This window comes from Lissotriton helveticus, chromosome 1_1, assembly GCF_964261635.1.
Source record: "Lissotriton helveticus chromosome 1_1, aLisHel1.1, whole genome shotgun sequence".
NCBI lineage: Eukaryota > Metazoa > Chordata > Amphibia > Caudata > Salamandridae > Lissotriton > Lissotriton helveticus.
The window spans coordinates 1,006,194,530-1,006,219,560 of NC_136057.1; the positions used below are offsets into that span (position 1 = coordinate 1,006,194,530).

The 25,031-nt window shown below is 42.6% G+C and overlaps 1 protein-coding gene across 1 annotated transcript in view; it reads right to left on the minus strand.

The window, feature by feature from the left end:
• Positions 1–25,031, minus strand: part of SMO (smoothened, frizzled class receptor) — a 174,989-nt gene that overhangs the window by 80,967 nt on the left and 68,991 nt on the right. Inside the window, exons 7-9 of the mRNA XM_078677665.1 lie at positions 21,584–21,676; positions 21,201–21,309; positions 11,323–11,508 (exon numbers count right to left, since the gene is read on the minus strand). Of these exons, the coding sequence (XP_078533791.1) occupies positions 11,323–11,508; positions 21,201–21,309; positions 21,584–21,676 (388 nt within the window). The remainder of the gene's footprint in view (positions 1–11,322; positions 11,509–21,200; positions 21,310–21,583; positions 21,677–25,031) is intronic.

A 25,031-nucleotide genomic window follows, 5' to 3' on the forward strand; every position in this document is an offset into this window, starting at 1 on the left:
TGAGTACACCCCTTTCGAAGAGGTCGAAATCCCATTAAAATACCAAGAGCACCTGCTCTGGTTTAAAGGCGCCCTAAAACATAATAATCACATCACCAGACTCGGTCCACTAGGTAGACCAGGAGCAACGTGGCCGGTTCTAGCCAGCTACACACCACATCCCGGCATCGAAAAAATGTCAGTACCAGAACTTTTAGCACAGCTAAAACAACTGATTAAAATACATAGACAATTAGTCCAATATGTAATGCGGACTTCAACAGTCCAACCAGCTATTAACATTCCAGAGCTGACCCCTCATCAGGGGAACACAAACAAAATTACACCACAGAACATACAATCATGTCTGGGTAAAGTACCCGCAAAACGGGAACAAATTCCATTCTGGTTAGCACAAAAAAAATCACTCAAATAGAGGCAGTATTTCCGGATACTACCCCTACTGAGAAACACAGAATTCTGACTATCTGCCTTCCAATGGGGATCGCACCACATGTGGAAGACTGTGACACTTGGGGCACAGTCTTTGCTTCCATTTACACAAAAACACATGGTGTTCCGTCTATGGCGATAATACCAGATGTGCTAAGACAGATTCAAAATGAATACGGTGCAGAACCTGCTTTAACTCTGGGTATGAAATTACTGAAAGACTTCAGGCAGGTCTCGGCTATATTATTAGCCAACATAAAAGGAGAAGCAGCATCTGTGGCGATCCGCCAGAAATTGAAAGAAACAGATATAGCAGAACAACCATTTGAACTTGCCAGAATCATAGAAAAATCCTATGAAGAACTAGGTAGAGATAGTTTGGGTGGGAAACCAGTAAAACCCCAACTAACTGAAAATCCTGAAAAAATATTTTTTTTAAATAATCTAAACACTCCAAAAAAGAGCTGGGAAGGAAATAAACAATCCACTCCCAAAGAAAAAAGATTCCAGTCCAGAGGTAGGTCTCCTCGGCGGAGAGAAAGATCTCCGGACCAAGGACACAAGTCTCCCCAGAGGGAGCCCTCTGAGAAAAGATACAACCTTAGAAATAGGGATAATCTAAAGAAACCTGATAGATATCTAGACATTGATACACGTCCCTCTCGATCTTTTCAGACTTCCTCGCAGAAATCGGAAAGAAGAGGACGGTCAGAACACAGGGAAGAGCACGTCAAGTCCAAAGACAAGGAACCTGCTCATCAAAGAAAAAAATTACAATTTCCAAGAAAGAAGGTAGCCAGCATTAAAATAGTTAAACATGCAGAGGATACTGAGGACACAACTGAAAAACGGAGAGTGGGCCCAGACAATGCTAGACAGCGCAGCAGAAGTGACAATAGTTCGCAGGATCCTGATAAATCATCTGGAGACAGTGGACACGAATGAATACATTCAGGTGGAAACTGCAGACACCAGAGTTAGCAAACCTCATAAAATATACGAGATAACATTACGTATAGAGGGAGATAAGACTAGGAAAGTAAGGGGTCTATTTTGGGATAACCTTTCAAAGGGCTATGACATCCTTTTAGCTGAGAAAGACTGGCCACCAGAGTTTGTCAGGGAGTGCCCTCATGGCGAAGAAATGATTATGCCTGCCTTCTCAAATCATATTCCAATTCATAAAAAATATACATATGCAAGAAAATGGGCAGTAGCCTAAGCTCCTGCATTATATAAAAATCATGTAGGATGGGATGAGGACTCTCCTCCTCACAAAATCCAGTTAAAATGTCAACCAACTGCACAAAGACAGTACCCAATTAAGCAAGAAGCTAAAAAACAGGTCAGGGAGATCTTAGATCAACTTGAATACCAGGGGGTGATTGAAACATGCACCTCTCAAATGAACAATCCTTTGTTTCCTGTCTCCAAGCCAGATGGTTCATATCGTCTAGTTTTGGACTACAGACACCTTAACTCATGTTGCAAGACATTTGCAGTACAAAGCTCACACAGTGCAGCACTAATGAATAACATCGTGCGCAAAAAATACAAAACAACATTAGACATCTCTAATGGTTTCTTTTGTCAAAACATAGCACCTGAAGGCAGGTATTTAACCGCTTTCTCAATAATGGGGTCGCAGAAAATTTCTGTCGACTCCCACAGGGATTCAAGAATAGCCCAGGTTTATTCTCAGCAAGGGTAACAGAGTTACTACAAATGTATGATGATGAGGCATTATCATATGTCGATGACATCTATCTCACAGATGATGACTTGGATACTCACTTGAAAAGAGTGAACACCATAATACTTGGGTTCGCACCAGAGGGTTACAAATTCAACTTTAAAAAGTCACGAATTGCCCATCTAACAGTCCTGTTTTTAGGATATGAATTATCAAGTGAAGGCAAAAGCCTAGCAGACAATTTCTTAGAGAAGTGTGCTGTACTCCAAGCACCTAAAACGCTGAAGAACTTACAATCAATACTAGGTTTCCTGAATTTCGGAAGAACTTACATTTTAAATTATGCGGAGAGGGTTAAACCTCTCTATGAATTAATAAAACCTGATTTTAAAGTAATCAATTGGACTCAGAAACACACAGAAATTTTGAGATCATTGCAAACAGACATGTTGGCTAAAACAAAATTGCAAACTCGCGAAAACACACGCAACCTTGTAATCCGAGTCATCCCAGGAAGATGCGGATTCACGTACCGGACCTCTAATGAGGGAGAAACGGTACCAATAGCTTACAAATCACACTTGTACACACAAGCTGAAAAATCATTCAGTCTTGCGGAAAATATTGTAAATGCGGTTCAAACAGCTGTAGCAAAAGAAAAAGCCCAAGCCGAAGGCAAAAGGATAACTGTTTTAACAGCAGAATCAGCCTTTGAGTCATTAACAAGCCCACGTAATTTAACTACCGTGGCATTAGATCCAAAATGGATAGAATGGGAAAATTCTCTTGCTACAGAAAAAGTGAAATACTATTTTGACCCGGAAATGAAAAAACTGAAAGATCTAACATATGAAAAAGAATACCCTCTGCCAATCGAGATTCTGCCTCTACAACTTTACGCCTGTGTAATATATACAGACGGATCTGCTCAACCCTCAGTTTGGGGAAAGCAAGCTTACAATGCTACGTGCTCGGTTGTTAAAAACCAGTGGCACGGAGGTAAATTGAGACCACTGGTAGCCATGTCTCAATCCGTAAAAGACAATTCAGGTCAACGAACTGATTTATTAGCTTTAAAAATGGCGTTCGATATTGTCGATCGCGAATTCCCCACACTAATAGTGTGCGATTCGCATTACTGCGTCAAATCTTACAATAATGACTTGCAGAACTGGATTCAAAACGATTACAAAGATGACACAAGTGCCACAATAAAGCATAAGAAGCTTTGGGAACAGGTAGTTCTTTTGCAGAAAGAACTACAAAAGGCTCACGTGATACATACACTGAGTCATCAGCGTGATGGCGTTCACGCTGCGGGGAATTCATTGGCTGATGAAGCCGCGAAGGCAGCTGTGCAAACGGCTTCCGTAGCTGCCATCACCCGGTCAAAAACAAAAATAGACAGCGATGTAATGCAAGCTGTCAGTGCTTCAGTAAAAGACGATAGAAAATCACTCCCAAAAGGCTTTCCAGTAAAGTACTCATACATAACTGATGCGAATAATGTTCCATTTGCTCGAATCCCTGGAGTGGGGGATAGGGCAATTCCAAACATGGAACACAGGACTAATTACAGCGGCACACGAAGGGCTCGCTTCTGCACACGCTGGTGTTTCCGCCACAATATCATTACTAAAACTAGATATTGGTGGCCACGTATGAGAAAACAGACTAGGAACGATGTTCTAGAATGCGAGATATGCCAAAGAATGAAAGTATCAACAGTGAAACGACCAGCACAGATGCCCCTTCTAATCTCAGATAGGAGGGGAGAGGGGTTGGCCTAACGGCTAAGGCGCTCAACCTCGGACCTGGGGAACTGGGTTCGAGTCTCGGTAACGACGCCATAAACCCCCTGTGATTCTGGGCAAATCACTTAATCTCCCCGTGCCTAAAATGAACGTAACTGGTGCTATGTAAAGCGCTCTGATAACTGATTCGGTTCGGTTCTAGTTCGCGCTATATAAAACTCTGCAAAAAAAAAAAAAAGATAAACCATTAGCGTGTGTTTACCTGGACCACTGTGGTCCCTTACAAAGGGATGGCAACTATAAATATATCATGGTCGCAGTGGATTCCTGCACGAGATTCATTTGGATGTGGCCCCAGCGCTCGGCTGACGCCAGAACTGTTATAAAAGATTTGCGAGTCTATATCGACACATACGCAATTGGCATGCTACATTCTGATCAGGGTCCTGCTTTTAGCTCTCGAGCTTATAAGGAGGCTATGACCAGCATGGGCATTGCATTGCGGTACTCTTGTCCCTTTCATCCTGAGGGAAATGGGATTGTGGAAAGAAAAAACCGAGACATAAAGCAATCTATAACGGCGAGGGTATTAGGTTTGGGTGATGGGTGGGTCCAACATTTAACAAGTGTCCAACGTAGTCTTAATAATCTGCCAAGAAATTCTCTAAAAGGTTTCAGCCCGTACGAACTATTGTTCGGTACTAGAATGCATAATAAGGACTTAGATAGTCAGACTTCAGTGGTAGAAGAAAAATGCTTTGATATCAAAGATCGTTTGGCTATTTTACAGGACTTAAATGAAAAAAGAAAAGACCTGAGCAACATAAAGCTAAAACAGCAGCCAACAGCCACTGAAGAGAAACCACCTGTCCCAGCAAGGCCTGTCTGGATTCCAAAGATTGGGGATCTAGTCAGAGAGAAAATAGCGGTGAAGAAGGAATTTGGGCCTTCTTACAGAAAAGCAGTACCTGTCTTAGCTGTCAGCGGAACAAGATCAGTAATACTACCGCCCCTTGCTGGTAAAAAGGAGAACTGAGTTGTATCCATCGACCTGGTAAAACCACAATCATGTGGCCAATAATAATTAGTAGGCCCAGTGGACTCCCAAGATGTAGCAGAACACCAAAACTTGCTACAATACAAGAGGTTCAAACTGAGAGACTAATCACATTTGATAAACCTACAGTGAATAAAAAAGGACTATGCAACAATGCCATGGAACTTGTGTCTCTTGAAACCCAAATTGCAACAGTTCGTCAAGAAACACCTGTCTACAACGATGTAGCCTCAAACTATGCTAATGAAACAAAAGATGCAAAAGCAAATAAAAATCCGGAAGCGATTCCAACAATTGACAGAACTGCATCTGGCTACTTCATCAATTTCGATGACTTTTCTGAGGATCCAAGCGAGCCTGAAGAACAGCCAACAACAAAAACTTTTAAAGACAAAGTAACAGAACTCTTTCATCAACTCAAAGAAACCTATCTGATTTCTCCATGGATTGAATTTTGGATTGTGTTAGGTGTACTTTTCCTCCTGCTTTGGCTCATCATGGTTCTTTGTTTGGGAAATTTTATTGAAGGAAAATACAGTACAATGGACACAGCAAGTCAGAACATCAACTTGGTCCTAAAGCCACACAAGTCATCTCACATCGAGAAAAGAGAACTATCATCCGTGAATGTCACAGCCAATCCAATACCCGGTGGGGTAGCTTGGGACAAAACAGATTACGAAATCTATGGCCCGGTCGAGCTCTTGAAGTATCCACACCAGTTTAAGGTTTCATTAAGTGACTTTTTAAAACCGAGCACATTCTCTGATGATTGGGACTTTGAAAGTATTAATGATATGATGTCAGATTTAGTTATGTCAGCAAAATTTACAGAACATGATTACTTGCAGGGTTCATCGAATTATGATGAAATGTACTGCTACAACCACTTTGCACATCATTATTTGCATAAATCTGCTCAACCTAGAAATGTTTTTAATTATAATCAATGGGAACATTGTGCAACTCCACCAAAAGGCAGTTCGAAAACATTTTACGAGAAATTCCCATACTTCTCAGGGTTTAACACAAGTGATGCGGAAACGTTTTATTTTAAAATGTTAAATAAGACAGGAATGAAAACAATGCTGACAAACACTAAATTAATCTATTCAGAAGCATTTTATGAAAAAATGACATTTGGTTTTGATTTCTGGAAAAACAACATTGAAACAAAAACCATCTGGGGTACCAAAGATTGGCAGGTCCAAGGTTTAGAATCATTATTTAGAGCCTGCATGATCCCAGAACAAATTATATTCTTGAATGACACCATTCAACAGACAACCTGTCTTGGCCTAGCCAAAATTAAAGACTTAAACAAACCGTCTATTCCAAAGCCAACACCTGACAGTAATACCACTACAGATGTTGAGATAGACGTATCCCATATTTTTAACCAAAACAGAACACATCCTGTTTGGAAGAAATGGTTGATCTGGCCCACAGACACAAATAGCTGTCAAGATAGATTCCTGAACAAACTACAGGGGTTCAAATTGACCAGGCCAGACCCTAGATATTCCCAGAGACAACATCCAGGGATAGTTACAACATACAGTGTAGGAAAACTCTGCCTCGAATGGCTACACACATCCACACTGGCAGAAATTAAGCAACACTTGACTTTACTTATAGACGGTGCTGACTTGCGCGATTTCATAATGGGACCACGCAAACCGCGTCAAAAACGTTTCATAGCGGCCGGTGTATACGCTGCGTACAACGAAGCTTGGAAAATAATGCAAATTGAAACAGCAGAAAAAATACGGGAAATTGACCGTATCCATTTGGAAAAATCCCTTTCTCTTGTGGACAATAGGTTAATTACTCTGTCTTCCAGAATATATTCACTGGACAGTATTGTATCATCTGCTATTGATATAATAGAGCAGGACTTACTAATGTTACAACTCGGTCAGTCCCAATTGCGTTCTATTGTACAGCTTGGCTGGACGTTGCAAAATCTGCGTTCAGGCTACGTGCCCTGGCGTTTAATCAACACAACGTCATTATTCTCTATCTTTAACCTTACTGATACACAAATCAGTTTGGCACAAAAAGGAGCAGAGTATACAATTCTGAGCATTGAAAAACTTGAGAGATTACCATTGACAATGTCAGAAAGACCTGTCATTGAATGGATAATACACGGAATAATAACAATTCTGATAACAACTTTCCAATTTAAATTCTGTCAAGAGTATATACCAGCAGGCCAGTATGAAAGGTTGGGTAAAGGGTACATTAAGTCATCATGGAAATTACCTTACACACACACACATGTTATAGTACAAAGGAACAGAATGTATTTCTTAGTGGTAACAATTGTAAACGATCACTAAGTGGTATACTTCGTTGTCAAGGTATTAACTTGCATGGGGCCTGTGAGGGGACTTCAAATAACCTTTCATGTCACCAGCATGGCACACCTGCAACTCGAATAGAGCCATTCTTTAGACAGCTTTCTAACGGGAGCTATATTCTAATAGTGGACCACAGATGTTGTGGCATGGTGCTAGGGAAAGCTTATCTCGTGAGCGTTAGTTCCATGGTCACTTGCTGTATGCAAGTATTGTATCCAAACAGCACTCCAGACACGGAGGCGAAGATTTGGCCTTTTTTGAATATCTCTTCTATTCGAATTGATACTTTAAGCAGAATAAAGTCTGTTCTTTTACAGCCAACTGTGCCCTTGACGTCATCAAAAGAAACGTATGATCTGCAAGTTGCAAGGACAACGGCAGAGATACATACACTTTTATCAACAAATTGCCACCTGCATTTCGCAGAAATGCTAAGCCAAATCCTAAATATGTCTGATACCAGTGGTATCCCACATATATTTAAGACAATTTTTTCGGGACTGTTAACACCCTTCCAAACAGTTCTGGGCATTTTTCCTAATTTTGTCCATTCTGTCTTTGGCGGCCTACCACTTCTGTTGGGACTCGTAGCAGGCATTTTATTTTTGATACTTCTGCTCCGATATGGCAAGCCAAATCGCAGACAAGACTCCAGCAACGATGGAAGAAACGATCCTAGCTATACGCTATCGGGATCGCATAACTAAAGTCCTTGGATTAGCCCGGCTAAGAGATCTGAATATGACCTGGTTTCTTTCATTCAGACCCATCTGGCAGAATTGCATCTTACCTGTGCTTCGATGTATGCTATGCGGAGAAGAATGCGTGTTGGACGTCTGTCTTACACTACCGTCAGCAGTACCATTGGATACAGATACTTTGCTAAGTCCTGTAACGGCTCATGCATCGTGTTGTCCCCAGCGGCTACCCATTCTGATGACGGCATTCGTTGAGACTTCACCACTGCGATTAGAGGGTACTGAAGTACGAGATGAGAGCAACATCACCCAGGTACGACCTTCTGTGAGCATTGCTGATCCTGACACCGACAATAGCAATCATGCTCGAGACTGCTCAGTTGCGGCATTTTCGAACTTAATCGAACTTTCACCTGAAGCCGTAGACAACTTTTTTGCGAGTCTGTCTGAAATGATGTTTTCCCCCGAACAAAAAGAATAACTTTTTAAGCAAACTAGTACACAGCGTTCCCTGAACTCTGAATTCGGCCTTCGGCTTTGATAAACAAAAGCTACTGAACATATTTGGAACTATATTTTTTCTCTCCCATGAAAGCAAAATTATTTTTTCTTCAAATTCCAAAAATATTTACCTTTTTTTCTGGCACTTGTACTCTGCTTAAAGTAGAACTATTCTTAGAGAACAGAGCTTTTATTTTTAGGAACTCTAGAGACAATATATTACCTCAGCCTCTAGCACATTTACAGCAACTGTATTTATATGTGATGGAATGGTCTCAACCGTTTTTTCTGTATTAAGAGCCATTTCATGTGTAAATTTCGCAAATCATTCATGCTGATATATATATGCATCTTTCTTACTGAATGATTACACTGCTTGAATAGGGTACAGTACCTATAATCAATTTTCGTGTCTATCTATACACCATTTCAAATGCTAACAAATGTATTTTGGGGTGGGTTGAAATACACATGCACTTTTATATGTTTACTATTGCTTAGTTTTAGTAATGATGGACATTAGATCGTGGAGTGGGTATTGTGTTTATATCTAGGAGCCTAAATCGATATTCCTATTTTATGCCCTTGTCCGGTTATAATCAATAATATCCATACAACGGCATAATAATCATATCCATATTCAGTCGTAGCACATGCTGTCACATTAAGCAAGGCTACTTCCCCGGCCCCCTAGAAAGCACAACGAGTTCTCTAAACAATCCAAACCTCCAGCAACCTGGGAAATTCCCCTTGCTTTGTTTTGATTTCATCCTAGAACTCCTGTAAAGCACTGTAAGAACGGCCAGTTCTTAGTGACATCTTTATTGACGTCTTATGTCCAGCCTTACGTCAAACCCGGCATCCTTACAGGTATAAATATACCAACGTTGCCTTAGCAAACACACGGTGGTGGTATTGGGAGCAGCTATCTACTTGCCCGAGAGCCCAGCTGATGCGAGAGCCCACGGACGCTGCCCCTCCCTTTTGACGCACTGAGAGAGACGCTGTCTTTTCTCCTGCCGAGAAATCCAGCTCCGGTGTTTCCAGATACCTTCGCGGGTTACTGGGATATCGAGTCCTGAGAGAGAGATACAAGACCTCCTGCTTTCTATTACCCAGGTACGGAGCTGACTAAACCCTTAAAGAGAATTCTTGAGTTAGATTCTTGTAAGTATACTTGTAAAGCGCACTGTTACTCCATCTCGGAGTGTCCTGGCGCTGTATACCGCTGGGGAACCCGTCCTGGCTTTCCCTGTGAGATGGTCCCTCATGGGCACCTCCAAGGTGAAGCCAGGCATCCCCGGCGCTGATGGGGCCGTTGTGGAGATTAAGCAAGCTATTGCCCAGAGTTGCAGAGTGGGACCCATGGTTAGCGTAGGCACCTCGGCGAGAATTATCGAGTCCGCGGACATTGACCCAAGACCCTGCCGCGTCGGGAATTGAACCCTGGTCCCATGCCGATCTCTGCTTCAGGGTCTGCCGCTTCTAACCAGTGAGCCACACTTCTCCACTTCTTGGCAAAACAAACTTAACTTAAACTGCTAATTACTTACTCCTTCCCACGTATTAGGCTTAGGTCAGGTACACAGGGGTAGGCGTATTTAGAAGCACCAGTTGAGTACGTTAGTCAATGTATATATGTATATATATATTTTATCTATTTTAAAGTATCATATGGCTAAGAAACCATACCAATGCTTTTACAGTACTATTTTATAATCCTCCTTTTACTGTACGCACTTTACTTTACTATGAGTATTGCAATTGTGGCAATTCATTTCTCTTGTATGAGGAAGAAGACTGCTCAATAAATTACACCTTTTATTGAAAACGCCCGTCTCTCTTTTCTCTGCATTCTGGTGAAACTAAGTACGCACATTTGACTGAGTGAAATAGCTGTCTATTGTTTTCACACGACTCTAGAGATACACTCTTATTCTGAGGGAGCAAAGTTGTCATGTTATATGGTTGTCAGAAGCTAATCCCTTCTTGTCTATCCAGGGAGGTCAAACTCCTCGTTTATTCGAGAAAGTTTCTAGTGACCTCTGAGCTAGCTGGCAAAAACTTAAGTCTAATATAGTCAGTAGAGACCCAGTCGACCTCAGTCCTACGTCTACACTGCTGAATATATTATTCCAATGCGCAGAGCCTATTGGGAATATAGGAACTACACTACACTTTATGGAGCCTGCATTGTTCCATTGACCCCATACCCTCAGGTTTCCTGAATGTGCTCCCCAACACTTATGGGATGCATCTGTTGTGATGGTCACTGAGGAGAGTTGGTGATTTGAAAGGTCTGCCTAGTGTTATGTTCTTGGATGCCCACCATTGTATCTCTGTCAGAACCTTTTTTGTTACAACCACTAGATCCTCCCAACCCATTCATAATGAGTTACTTCCTCTTCGCCCAACTTTACCTGGCCAATGTGTCAGTAGAGGATTGATTGGGAATGTATCAAACATCTACTGAGGTACACGTTATAAATAAAGGTATTAAGAAGGTATACAAAACCAGCTTTGCTCTATGGTTGTAAAATAGGCAATTATTATAGGACGTTAAACTGGACAGACGTCTGGTGAGATTTGCTTTTCTTTAGAGGGGGCTGGAAAGTCATCTCCAGTTGAAAGTCACAAGGTGGTATACTACAATTAAAGAGGAGTGGAAATCCCAGCTGATTTCTTCCACTGGATGCGCTACTCACTCCAGCAGCATACCTGAATTCGACATGACAGGATGCTCCAATTACGGATCATTTAAAGTAGAACTGATGGTCCCAAACTGACCTGCATGGGTGAAAGATGCTAAACGGGTGCTTACCTGCACCAGGTTCGCTTCCAGATAAGAAGAGTGGCCTTCGTCCACACCCAGGTACTCATGACAATGCCGGTGCCAAACATCGCAAAAAGGTTGATCTTTTCCACCAGTAGGCTTGGACGGTTCTTGATCTCACAATCAGGAATTGGCTTGTTGGTCTGGGCGGCAATGGTTACGTTGGCTTCACATCTGGGAAAAGACAACACATTTTCACATACAGGCAAGTGGCAAACATTTACAAAGTTGCTGGAAGTAAAAAACATAAATAAAAGAAAAAAATTCTCTGCGTCGTGTTTGTGTTATGTAAATAATCCTCATGATCCTTTGGTGTATTGGATTAATCTCCAAGTTTGCATATTAGCAGTTAAACAAAAACATAATTAATTTTTTTTAAACTTTTTGATAAAAAATACTTTACAAATAAAATGGTTATTTTTGGTTGAATAAAGTAAACATTGGATCCAGTTACTTTTTTCAGGTTAGAAAGCACAAAAACAAAAAGGACAACCCTAATACTAATTGAAACTATAAATTGGATGCCAAACTTCACAAATAGTTTTATATGGTTTTTAATGGAAATGTCATTTATTTTAAGCTAGATGAACAAAAAAAGCTATACTTGGAAATTAAAACTTTCTAGTGCCCACTTGTCCCAGAGTGCAGCCAAAAGACAGATCAAGTAAAAAAAAGACAGAAATCACAATTCTGTGCTAACAAAAAGAAGGTGGCTGAGTGACTGCTCCATGAATACATAAATTCTAGAATCAATAATTTAAATGTCATTAAATCTAGAAATTGCAGCCTATACTTTTTTAGGTTTTGCCTAGCGAAAGCTGCGCTCTGCGCAGCTTTTCGCGCAGGCGAAATCCTGTTGAGAACTGTAGGGTGCTTTGGGTCGGCCCTCGTCATTGATTGGCTGGCTCCGTAAACGGAGCCTTGCCATTGGACGAGGGGCCTGTCCGTCAATGCCGGACCAGACACGGGGGCGTTCCTGACATTCTTTGCCTTTTGCCGACGTCACGCGACGCCGGGAACGCCCCCGAGTCTGGTCCGGCATTGCCGGCACCTCCCTTGCTCTACTGTCATCACCACAACACTGCGCCCATTTTATCCCAAGCTAAACACTCGGAGAGGCGCAGTGACCGGGTCTTTGAAGGCCGCTCTCCCAATGAAAACAAGTTTTCTCTCCGAGTCAGCACGAGCAGGAAGACGAGCAGCGCGCCTCCCAGCTGGCCTCTCGCATCAGCATCCAGAGCTGCCCTGCGCGGTGTGTAGCTTCAGTGGAGCTTCAGAGTGCAGAGTGGAGCTTCAGAGTGGAGCTTCAGAGTGGAGCTTCAGAGTGGAGCTTCAGAGTGGAGCTTCAGAGTGGAGCTTCAGAGTGCAGAGTGGAGCTTCAGAGTGCAGATTCAGAGTGGAGCTTCAGAGTGCAGAGTGGAGCTTCAGAGTGGAGCTTCAGAGTGGAGCTTCAGAGTGGAGCTTCAGAGTGGAGCTTCAGAGTGGAGCTTCAGAGTGGAGCTTCAGAGTGGAGCTTCAGAGTGGAGCTTCAGAGTGGAGCTTCAGAGTGGAGCTTCAGAGTGCAGAGTGGAGCTTCAGAGTTCAGAGTGGAGCTTCAGAGTGCAGAGTGGAGCTTCAGAGTTCAGAGTGGAGCTTCAGAGTGGAGCTTCAGAGTGGAGCTTCAGAGTGGAGCTTCAGAGTGGAGCTTCAGAGTGGAGCTTCAGAGTGCAGAGTGGAGCTTCAGAGTGGAGCTTCAGAGTGCAGAGTGGAGCTTCAGAGTGGAGCTTCAGAGTGCAGAGTGGAGCTTCAGAGTGGAGCTTCAGAGTGGAGCTTCAGAGTGGAGCTTCAGAGTGGAGCTTCAGAGTGGAGCTTCAGAGTGCAGAGTGGAGCTTCAGAGTGGAGCTTCAGAGTGGAGCTTCAGAGTGGAGCTTCAGAGTGGAGCTTCAGAGTGGAGCTTCAGAGTGGAGCTTCAGAGTGGAGCTTCAGAGTGGAGCTTCAGAGTGGAGCTTCAGAGTGCAGAGTGGAGCTTCAGAGTGCAGAGTGGAGCTTCAGAGTGGAGCTTCAGAGTGGAGCTTCAGAGTGGAGCTTCAGAGTGGAGCTTCAGAGTGGAGCTTCAGAGTGGAGCTTCAGAGTGCAGAGTGGAGCTTCAGAGTGCAGAGTGGAGCTTCAGAGTGCAGAGTGGAGCTTCAGAGTGGAGCTTCAGAGTGGAGCTTCAGAGTGGAGCTTCAGAGTGGAGCTTCAGAGTGGAGCTTCAGAGTGGAGCTTCAGAGTGGAGCTTCAGAGTGCAGAGTGGAGCTTCAGAGTGCAGAGTGGAGCTTCAGAGTGCAGAGTGGAGCTTCAGAGTGCAGAGTGGAGCTTCAGAGTGCAGAGTGGAGCTTCAGAGTGCAGAGTGGAGCTTCAGAGTGGAGCTTCAGAGTGGAGCTTCAGAGTGGAGCTTCAGAGTGCAGAGTGGAGCTTCAGAGTGCAGAGTGGAGCTTCAGAGTGCAGAGTGGAGCTTCAGAGTGCAGAGTGGAGCTTCAGAGTGGAGCTTCAGAGTGGAGCTTCAGAGTGGAGCTTCAGAGTGGAGCTTCAGAGTGCAGAGTGGAGCTTCAGAGTGCAGAGTGGAGCTTCAGAGTGCAGAGTGGAGCTTCAGAGTGCAGAGTGGAGCTTCAGAGTGGAGCTTCAGAGTGGAGCTTCAGAGTGGAGCTTCAGAGTGGAGCTTCAGAGTGGAGCTTCAGAGTGCAGAGTGGAGCTTCAGAGTGCAGAGTGGAGCTTCAGAGTGCAGAGTGGAGCTTCAGAGTGCAGAGTGGAGCTTCAGAGTGGAGCTTCAGAGTGGAGCTTCAGAGTGGAGCTTCAGAGTGGAGCTTCAGAGTGGAGCTTCAGAGTGGAGCTTCAGAGTGCAGAGTGGAGCTTCAGAGTGGAGCTTCAGAGTGGAGCTTCAGAGTGGAGCTTCAGAGTGCAGAGTGGAGCTTCAGAGTGGAGCTTCAGAGTGGAGCTTCAGAGTGCAGAGTGGAGCTTCAGAGTGGAGCTTCAGAGTGGAGCTTCAGAGTGGAGCTTCAGAGTGGAGCTTCAGAGTGCAGAGTGGAGCTTCAGAGTGCAGATTCAGAGTGGAGCTTCAGAGTGCAGAGTGGAGCTTCAGAGTGCAGAGTGGAGCTTCAGAGTGGAGCTTCAGAGTGGAGCTTCAGAGTGGAGCTTCAGAGTGGAGCTTCAGAGTGGAGCTTCAGAGTGGAGCTTCAGAGTGGAGCTTCAGAGTGCAGAGTGGAGCTTCAGAGTGCAGAGTGGAGCTTCAGAGTGCAGAGTGGAGCTTCAGAGTGCAGAGTGGAGCTTCAGAGTGGAGCTTCAGAGTGGAGCTTCAGAGTGGAGCTTCAGAGTGGAGCTTCAGAGTGGAGCTTCAGAGTGCAGAGTGGAGCTTCAGAGTGCAGAGTGGAGCTTCAGAGTGCAGAGTGGAGCTTCAGAGTGCAGAGTGGAGCTTCAGAGTGGAGCTTCAGAGTGGAGCTTCAGAGTGGAGCTTCAGAGTGGAGCTTCAGAGTGCAGAGTGGAGCTTCAGAGTGCAGAGTGGAGCTTCAGAGTGGAGCTTCAGAGTGGAGCTTCAGAGTGGAGCTTCAGAGTGGAGCTTCAGAGTGGAGCTTCAGAGTGCAGAGTGGAGCATCAGAGTGGAGCTTCAGAGTGGAGCTTCAGAGTGGAGCTTCAGAGTGCAGAGTGGAGCTTCAGAGTGGAGCTTCAGAGTGCAGAGTGGAGCTTCAGAGTGGAGCTTCAGAGTGCAGAGTGGAGCTTCAGAGTGGAGCTTCAGAGTGCAGAGTGGAGCTTCAGAGTGGAGCTTCAGAGTGGAGCTTCAGAGTGGAGCTTCAGAGTGGAGCTTCAGAGTGGAGCTTCAGAGTGGAGCTTCAGAGTGCAGAGTGGAGCTTCAGAGTGGAGCTTCAGAGTGGAGCTTCAGAGTGGAGCTTCAGAGTGGAGCTTCAGAGTGGAGCTTCAGAGTGGAGCTTCAGAGTGGAGCTTCAGAGTGGAGCTTCAGAGTGGAGCTTCAGAGTGGAGCTTCAGAGTGGAGCTTCAGAGTGGAGCTTCAGAGTGCAGAGTGGAGCTTCAGAGTGCAGAGTGGAGCTTCAGAGTGCAGAGTGGAGCTTCAGAGTGGAGCTTCAGAGTGGAGCTTCAGAGTGGAGCTTCAGAGTGGAGCTTCAGAGTGGAGCTTCAGAGTGGAGCTTCAGAGTGGAGCTTCAGAGTGGAGCTTCAGAGTGCAGAGTGGAGCTTCAGAGTGCAGAGTGGAGCTTCAGAGTGCAGAGTGGAGCTTCAGAGTGGAGCTTCAGAGTGGAGCTTCAGAGTGGAGCTTCAGAGTGGAGCTTCAGAGTGGAGCTTCAGAGTGGAGCTTCAGAGTGGAGCTTCAGAGTGGAGCTTCAGAGTGCAGAGTGGAGCTTCAGAGTCGAGCTTCAGAGTGGAGCTTCAGAGTGGAGCTTCAGAGTGGAGCTTCAGAGTGCAGAGTGGAGCTTCAGAGTGGAGCTTCAGAGTGCAGAGTGGAGCTTCAGAGTGGAGCTTCAGAGTGGAGCTTCAGAGTGGAGCTTCAGAGTGGAGCTTCAGAGTGCAGAGTGGAGCTTCAGAGTGCAGATTCAGAGTGGAGCTTCAGAGTGCAGAGTGGAGCTTCAGAGTGCAGAGTGGAGCTTCAGAGTGGAGCTTCAGAGTGGAGCTTCAGAGTGGAGCATCAGAGTGGAGCATCAGAGTGGAGCATCAGAGTGGAGCATCAGAGTGGAGCTTCAGAGTGGAGCTTCAGAGTGGAGCTTCAGAGTGGAGCTTCAGAGTGGAGCTTCAGAGTGGAGCTTCAGAGTGCAGAGTGGAGCTTCAGAGTGGAGCTTCAGAGTGGAGCTTCAGAGTGGAGCTTCAGAGTGGAGCTTCAGAGTGGAGCTTCAGAGTGCAGAGTGGAGCTTCAGAGTGGAGCTTCAGAGTGGAGCTTCAGAGTGCAGAGTGGAGCTTCAGAGTGGAGCTTGAGAGTGCAGAGTGGAGCTTCAAAGTGGAGCTTCAGAGTGGAGCTTCAGAGTGCAGAGTGGAGCTTTAGAGTGCAGATTCAGAGTGGAGCTTCAGAGTGCAGAGTGGAGCTTCAGAGTGGAGCTTTAGAGTGCAGAGTGGAGCTTCAGAGTGCAGAGTGGAGCTTCAGAGTGGAGCTTCAGATTCAGAGTGGAGCTTCAGAGTGCAGAGTGGAGCTTCAGAGTGGAGCTTCAGATTCAGAGTGGAGCTTCAGAGTGCAGAGTGGAGCTTCAGAGTGCAGATTCAGAGTGGAGCTTCAGAGTGCAGAGTGGAGCTTCAGAGTGGAGCTTCAGAGTGGAGCTTCAGAGTGGAGCTTCAGAGTGGAGCTTCAGAGTGGAGCTTCAGAGTGGAGCTTCAGAGTGGAGCTTCAGAGTGGAGCTTCAGAGTGGAGCTTCAGAGTGGAGCTTCAAAGTGGAGCTTCAGAGTGCAGAGTGGAGCTTCAGAGTGCAGCTTCAGAGTGCAGAGTGGAGCTTCAGAGTGCAGCTTCAGAGTGCAGAGTGGAGCTTCAGAGTGCAGAGTGGAGCTTCAGAGTGCAGAGTGGAGCTTCAGAGTGCAGAGTGGAGCTTCAGAGTGCAGAGTGGAGCTTCAGAGTGCAGAGTGGAGCTTCAGAGTGGAGCTTCAGAGTGTCAAGAGCAATGCCAATAGCTCTAACTTTAACAAAGGCAAAACCATTGCATTGTAAATGCTTGTTTACTATTGGTACGAAACTTATTAAAGGGATAGTGAGGAATTTGACATTGATAGTTAAAAATTCCAATCCCCCTTGAGAATCGAGACAGCGTTTTTAAGAAAAAACTATTTTGCCTCCCGCTATTTGGTAAATTCACAACTGTCCCCCTCACCCTTTTCTGAAGAAAGCCATGGGAAATATATGCTTACCACCGGTGCAGCCTTGCAGTTGGTTCTACATTTTAGCCAAATGCACCATCAAAATCATCTGATTAGCTCAGACTGCAGAAAACCAACTTTTTGATTATCTATGTAAAGTTAACTGTTGGATAGAACATAACTCTATAAAACTGAGCAAAGATAATACAAAAATCCTTTCGCCATTAAAATTATCTCTTTTTTGGAAACTAAATTTCTGGCCTTCACATCTAGGCCCGAAACCAATACGAGTGCCAATGTCAATAGACTCAGCTTTAACTCTATTCCCTCAAATAAATGCAGTTGTTAAATCACATTTTTTTAAACTTCTATTTGCTAAAATGCATTATGTAATTCTGTTCGTTGCCTCATAGGATACAACTGCTCGATGTATCTGCATCTTCTTTCCTGGATGACTGCACCTCAATCTACCTGGACTGCCCAGATTTTTTTTACCATAATTGCAACTAATCCAGAATTATGTAGCCAGATTGGCTCTTGGTCTCTGCCCAAGGCCATGGCCTCTTTGTAAGTGGTTGCCTGTAAAAAAAATATTCATTCAGTTTTCCTCAGTTTCCTCTCCACAAGCACTTTCAGTGGCACAAGCCTACTAGAGATCTCCACTCTAAGTACAAATCCATGATTCCCAAGTTCTGTTTGAGGTCCATGGATGGATGCGCTGTCTCAGTTGCTGCAGCCACATTGTAGAATCAGTTGCTGTTCTATCTACCCAAGGAAGACAATTTAATGACGTTCTGTGGACTGCTCAAAAGGTGTCTGTTTCTCTAATATCTAATCATGGTACATATCTTTTCTTGCAGCAGTTTTTCTTTCAGTTGGATTATCTTTGTCTTGTTTTCAGCACCAAATTAGCCAAAGTGGGTTAACACATCGGTTTTAAAAAACCTATAATATAAAATAAATTATATTGGCATTCTTGCAAGGCCCCTCCCTCTGCAAAATGGCTGAAGAGTACTGACTATTGTGATCGAACTTAAAAAATAGTTTACCAAATGAAGGGATGCCCAGACAAACACCAAAGAATATTAAGTCCATAGAAGGAATGTTGTGTTTTGTTCGTCAAGGCTCATATACGCACATGTGCCATTTTATTAGCCAAAACAATTGTGACTCATGCAGACCATACCATAAGTGCTTCACTCAATGTAACACTGCACTTTATTGAATGGTATTGAATATATAAATAAAATTGCTTATAAAAAAACATTGATATCACAAGGTCAGCTTCACCAATGGGGTTTAGACAAGATAGGCATGGTGATATACGCATTGTGTCTTTAATGAGGATTTTTCTTAACTTTTTCTTATGATTCTCTCTGATATATGTTAGACACTGAGAAGCAAGTGACAATGTAATATAATGATATTGCTTAGCTACCCGCTTTACAATTCTTTTTATTGTACCTTTTGAATGTAGCACCATGCTAGATGACATTACTGGCCAGATATTCTCAATGCTGTTGCTAGCGTAATTTTGATTACATCTGTAAACCGATCTGTCTGGAATTACATTTGAAAATGTATTTTTATACAGCACAACCAGAGCCCTTACCCTTTTGCACATTAGTATGAATTTTAAATGTACTACTATTTTGTCATCCCATACAGTACACTGCACATTTTGTCTGTCTGACTAGTGGTAGCCTCGTTCTGAAATTGGCAAAACCAAGCAAGAACTGCAGATTTAGTGAAGTCAAGTCCTTTCATGGAAGCTTGTCCTAACTCTGTTCAAGACTTCTTACATTCTTCCAACGAGAAGAGCCGAGCGCCTGCTTGTTAAGTGTTTATCTGAAGTGTGGTGTTAGATTTGGTGCTTACACTCACTCGCCAAGGGTAAATTGGGTGTGTGTTGGAAGTCTACTGAGGCTCCTCTATTGAAGTCGTGGAAAGCAGATGTGGTGAAGTGTACCAGAGCAGAAATTGATGACTCTCAAAATAATAGCTGTGGGGGTGGCCAAAAGAGACAGACTGGAGGCCATGGCGACGGGGCAGGTGTCATTCCTTGGGAAAGTGGATGATTTCGCTGTCAAAGTCAAGCTATAAGTACCAAACTAAATAAGATGAAATTAAGTTATATGTGATATTAATTTTCTGATATAAGGTATCTGAAGGTTAAAAGTATAATTATTTTAGATCTGGACCTGAACTGGTGTGCTACATTGTGTAAAGGTTCTATGCTTGTGAACAATGATTTATCTGTAAAGATGTGGAAGAGGGGATTCTGTTTGAATTGTGGATTGTATGCTGTGAAAATACCAATAAAATAGGTTTTAAAAAAATATATGTGTAGCTTTTTTTTATTTAAGCATTTTTGTATTTAAATACTACTCAGTTAATCCACCCATGATTTAACCTGCTAGGTCTTCCTCTCAAATGTTATGAAGGGGTAGACAAAAAAAGTGGCTCTCAGATAATAGACTATTTAAAGCCATGACTTCCTATTTCATTTTTTCTGGGGTCTACTGCAACTAATCGGAACACATGAAATATGTTCTTGGCTTTTTCTAAAACTTCAGCTCATTATATCAGACATCTGCAGGACGAGTCTGAAGCATAAACCTTGTACCACCTGGCATACTTTATTCAGTCATATAAACTCCAACCGCCTTATGAGACAATACGAGGTACAGATTTATGGATTCAAGGCTCCCTAAAAAGTACACACTGGGAGACAGAAAAACGCAGAAGTGCCCCAAAGAGACAGAATAAATCATTGGAAGTTCTTAAACGAGGACATTGTGGTAATGTTCCCATAGGAAATCAGAATCCATGGCAATTTAAGAACAAGATGTAATTAACAGCACACTCTAAAAATCTACAAAAAGAGTCAATGCTAGGCTCTCAAGGAGAACCTGTCAGATAAGTTTCCCTTTCACCAATTCGTTTAAGCATTACAGTTTAGGAAGAGACTAATTTGTTATCAACAAGACGATACGTGAATTTCTGCTGTACAATCCGGAAAGATATATCTTTATTTGATTAGAAAAATAAATCCTTTCTAAAAAAAATACCAAGATTTCAAAAAGGAATGCTAGCCTATACTTTGAGATAAGAGATTTCTTTCTAGAGGGGATCTTCTTTCTCTTTTTAGTCCACAAATTCAAATGATATAAGAGATTCGAAAAGACACAGGGAGAGTCAAGAGTACCAGAGATCAAAAAAGACACAAGGCAGAGTCAAGTGTATCAGAGATCAGAAAAGACATAGGGAGAGTGAAGTGTATCAGAGATCAGAAAAGACATAGGGAGAGTAAAGTGTACCAGAGATCAAAAAAGACACAAGCAGAGTCAAGTGTACCTGAGATCAAAAATCAGACATAAGAAAAGACACAGGGAGAGTCAAGTGCATCAGAGATCAAAAAAGACACAAGCAGAGTCAAGTGTATCAGAGATCAGAAAAGACATAGAGAGAGTCCTTTAGTACTTCGCCAAAGGAGTGCCAGAAGTCGAGTATATAAAGCTTGTGACAATAAGCGGTGACTTTCCAGAGCTATATCCCACAATCACCATGTACACATGGAATTTTGTCAATGTCATCGAAGGCGTGGCTGTTACTTATTATGGAGTTCTAGCACTTAACACAATAAAAATAAAAGTATAGATTGCCTAGAGAGAATAAAAAAGTTTCCAACTATTTTGTCACTGTAGATGATTGGAGAGCATCCGATTCATAAAAGGGAGCAGATTCCTGTGTTAGTGACCAAGCAGAAAAAAGTATGAACCCCAAGTTGAACCTTCTTCACCATAGATAGGAGAAGGAGGTGTAGATGTGCAGATTGGAGATGTTGAGCAGGCATTCAAGGAAGGAACATACACAGGAAGTAGACAGGGCCAGTTCTGTAACAGGCTCGATGAGAAAAACATACCGCCAAATCCACATACAGCCATCGCCATTAGTCAAGTGGAAACTACAAAATCTCACTGAAGCCTTCTAACAACTCTTGTTCCACCTATTAATTGGTTTGGTTAATAATCCGCAGTAGTGTGCATACTCCAACCACCCCAACTTACAGAACATATTCCCGGAAGCTGCGCTCCCACTCAGCCTGGTTGAAGAAGTCGTAGAAGTGGCAGCCGAATGTGATCAGCACAAAGCCAAAGGCGAGGAATCCAAAAATACCTGCAGGAGAGGAGGACAGTCGGTGAGCAGAAACCAACGCAAAATGGGGGGTTACTTTGCCAGAAAAAATACTGCCACTTTTCAAAAGGACACCATTACACATAGTGTGGTACCACCAGCAACTCTCTACACATATGCAACATATTTAAAAGAACAGAGCCAGCATCACTCAACAGTAGATTATAAGGTCAGATGTACCTAGACTACGTTTTCACATATCACAAATGAGTCCTATAGGTTGTTTTTAGTTGGAGTGTTCAAGCTACATACTTACCTAACCGTACCATTGTTTCATTAATTTTACTAGCAGCTTTTTCGCTCAGCAGCCCAGGGTGATTACTTTTTATGGAGAACAAAGTCATTACACCTAAAATAGATAAATAAATGAATACATAAATAAATAAGAAAACAAATAAGTACTCAAATACCATGTATGTGCTAGCTTCCAATCTGAACAACAGGGGTCTATTTACTTTCACTTTCTTGATGTGCCGAGTTAAAATGATAGTGCAGTTTACAGCACTGAAAATATCAGCAATGGACAAACACCAATGGCAACTCTCAGGCTAATTTGTCAAAAAATTTGCAGACATGAATTTACAGAGTACAGATGTAATTATGTTAACTTCACTGTGCGCAAACCTCTTATATAGCACACATGCAGAGTGGACTTTCAAAAAAACTTGCACAAAGACAGATAATAGAAGCACCCCTCATTCAACAAGCATTTGCAATGCAATAGGTCTCGCATTAGGAAAGTTTGAGCTATTGGTATTGTAAATGACAAATTTTGTATTTGTGTTGGTTTTGAAAATAGCGAAAGTAATAGCTTTGTCATTTACAATGCCAATAGTTTTAACTTTAGCAAATGTGACACCTATAGCATTTGTAATGCAATATGTGTTGTATTTACGTGACTTAGATGTATTGATATTACAAATAACAATGGCTTAATTTTTTTTTTAAAGAATTAATACTTAAATAATAGCTATTGTAATTTATATTGGCAATAGCTTAAACTTTTGTGAATAACTTTTGTGAAGATTATGTTCAGTGTATTTTATTGTGACGAAAATCCAAGAACAGAAGTGAAATATTAACATCTTTTTGTTACATTTTTAATAAAGCTTGAAACACTGAGAGAACATATTTGAACCAGGTGTTGTTGAATGGTTGCACAGATTGATGCTGTGGTGGCGCTGAGTGATTTTGTGATGGCGAACGAGTGATGCTGTGGCGTTCGGTGATGCTGTGGTAGCACATAGTGATGTTGAGGTCACGAAAGTGGTACATATGGGGGTGCATTTATCGGATCATTCAGCTGTGGGTCTAAATCTAGAACTAGTAACAGATGATACGAGCTCTATCTGGAGGCTGGATCGCACTATCTTAGCGGATGAAGAGTACTTAGAATCCTTAAAGGATGAGTTACGAGTCTTCCTGGATGTGAATGTAGGATCAGCTAAGGAGGACATAGTTTGGGAGACATGCAAGGCATTCCTGAGAGGGAGATTGGGAGCTCAGGGGGCAAAGAAGCGGAGGCTATATCATAATATAATTACTAATCTGGAGAAAGAAATTCGAGTTTGGGAAACTGGTCAAACTGCACAAGGGGGAAATATTTCCGAAGAGGTAGCCAAAAATAAACTTCTAGATCTAAAAATAGAACTTACAGCAGTACTCGCACAAAGAGTTAAAGAAAGATGGGAAGCCAGTCAGCTGGCCCACTTCTCATATGGGGAAGGTTGTAGTAAACTACTAGCGTGGAAAGCCAAGAAAGATCTTATACGTAACCAAATAAAAGAGATCAAAAAGGTGGATTCAGGAGAAGTCATAACAGAAAGTAAAAAAATCGCAGAAGCATTTTATGATTATTTTGTAAATGTTTATACAGAAGATCTCTGCCCAAGTAAAACAGAGATAGAAAGTTGGCTACCCCTGATAAAACCACTCTCAGATAATTGGGTGGGGGAGTTAAATAAGGAAATCACGCAAGATGAAGTGCTTAAAGTGATTAAGGAGAGCAAAAGAGGGAAAGCTCCCGGTCCGGATGGCCTCCCAGGTGAGGTATATAAAGTGTTGGGGGACATAATCGCTCCCACTCTATGCCAACTATTTAATAAAGTTTTTAGAGGGGAGGTAATAATTCCAAGTACATAGAATGAGGCAATAATTACCCTAATTCTCAAACCAGGAAAATCTCCCAGTAGTTTAGATGCTTACAGACCTATTTCGCTCTTGAATTGTGACTACAAACTTTTCTCAAAAATTTTAGCTGATAGACTTAGTAAAATTATCCATAAATTGATCCACGAAGACCAAAGAGGTTTTATCAAGGGGAGATATCTAAAAGATTTGACCTATACGCTGATTGGCATGATAGATATGGCCTCCAGCTTTGAGTACCCCCTGGCAGTGATCGCTTTAGACGCTGCCAAGGCTTTTGACCGAGTTAATTTTACATATCTGAAAATATTATTGCAATATCTCAACCTAGGAGAGAATTTTACACAATATCTTTTTTCACTGTACTGCTCACCAATATCGCGTGTTTTAGTTAATGGAATTCTCACACATCCCATTAAAGTAATGCGGGGCACCAGACAAGGATGTCCCTTATCACCCTTGCTTTTCAATTTGTATATAGAGCCTCTTGCTGGCAGAATTAGAGCCTCAGAAGATATACCCCCTTTTGTGGTTAAGGATTGGTCAAACAAACTTGGCTTATACGCAGATGATATTATCATTTATTCTTCTAATTTGAGGTCTTCTTTGGAGAATCTAGTTAAAATAACAAAAGAATTTGGTAAGATCTCTGGTTATCAGATTAATCAGGATAAGACCGAAATAATGGCCTGGAATCTCAATACGGTGGGGGTAAATACTAAATCAGAAATGAGATATCTGGGAGTTAGGATTACACAGAATATTGAAGAATTAGCTAAAAATAACTTTGATAGGATTAAAAAAGAAATTGTGGCCACATTAAAAGGATGGATGAATTTACCTCTTTCGATATATGGCCGGACTAACCTTGTAAAAATGGTGATAGTACCAAAAATCACATTTTTGTTTGAGACTATTCCACTTGGTTTTAAAAAAGAATGGCTGGTTAAATTACAGAGCGAGTTAACATCATTTATTTGGGCGTCAAAGGGCTCTCGGATATCATGGAAAAAATTAAGGAGGAGAATTAATAAAGGAGGATTGGTGGCCCCAGACATTCAAATTTATGCATGGGCTTTTTGCTTAAAAAATTGTAGGATGTTGCTGGGTACCCTACTCAAATCTACAATTTGAGAAATATTTGGAATCTTGGTGAAAAGTTCTGGATATCATGATTTTGGTTTTCTATATAAGTTTGCAGACCCTAAATTCTTTAAAAAGGTGAGACTTAAGATTTTGCGGGATTTGGCTGAGACATGGTACAAAATAAGAAAGTTATTAAAACTACCTTACTTCAGTTATATGGCTCCAATATGGGAGTCTCCTGGCGCTCCATTTTGGGCAAAAGATGCGCTAGCATTACACCTGAAAAAGGAACCTGCTTTGCAAAGATGGAAAGATTTGTTCCAGGATGGTCAACTCATATCATGGGGCCTCTGCCAACAAAGGTGGGGATTGGTTTTCTCAAGATACAAGTACTTACAGATTCAAAGCTGGGCTAAAGATTCGGAAACTGTGATTGGAACTAAAAAATGATTTTGAGTTGAAGCTGGAGA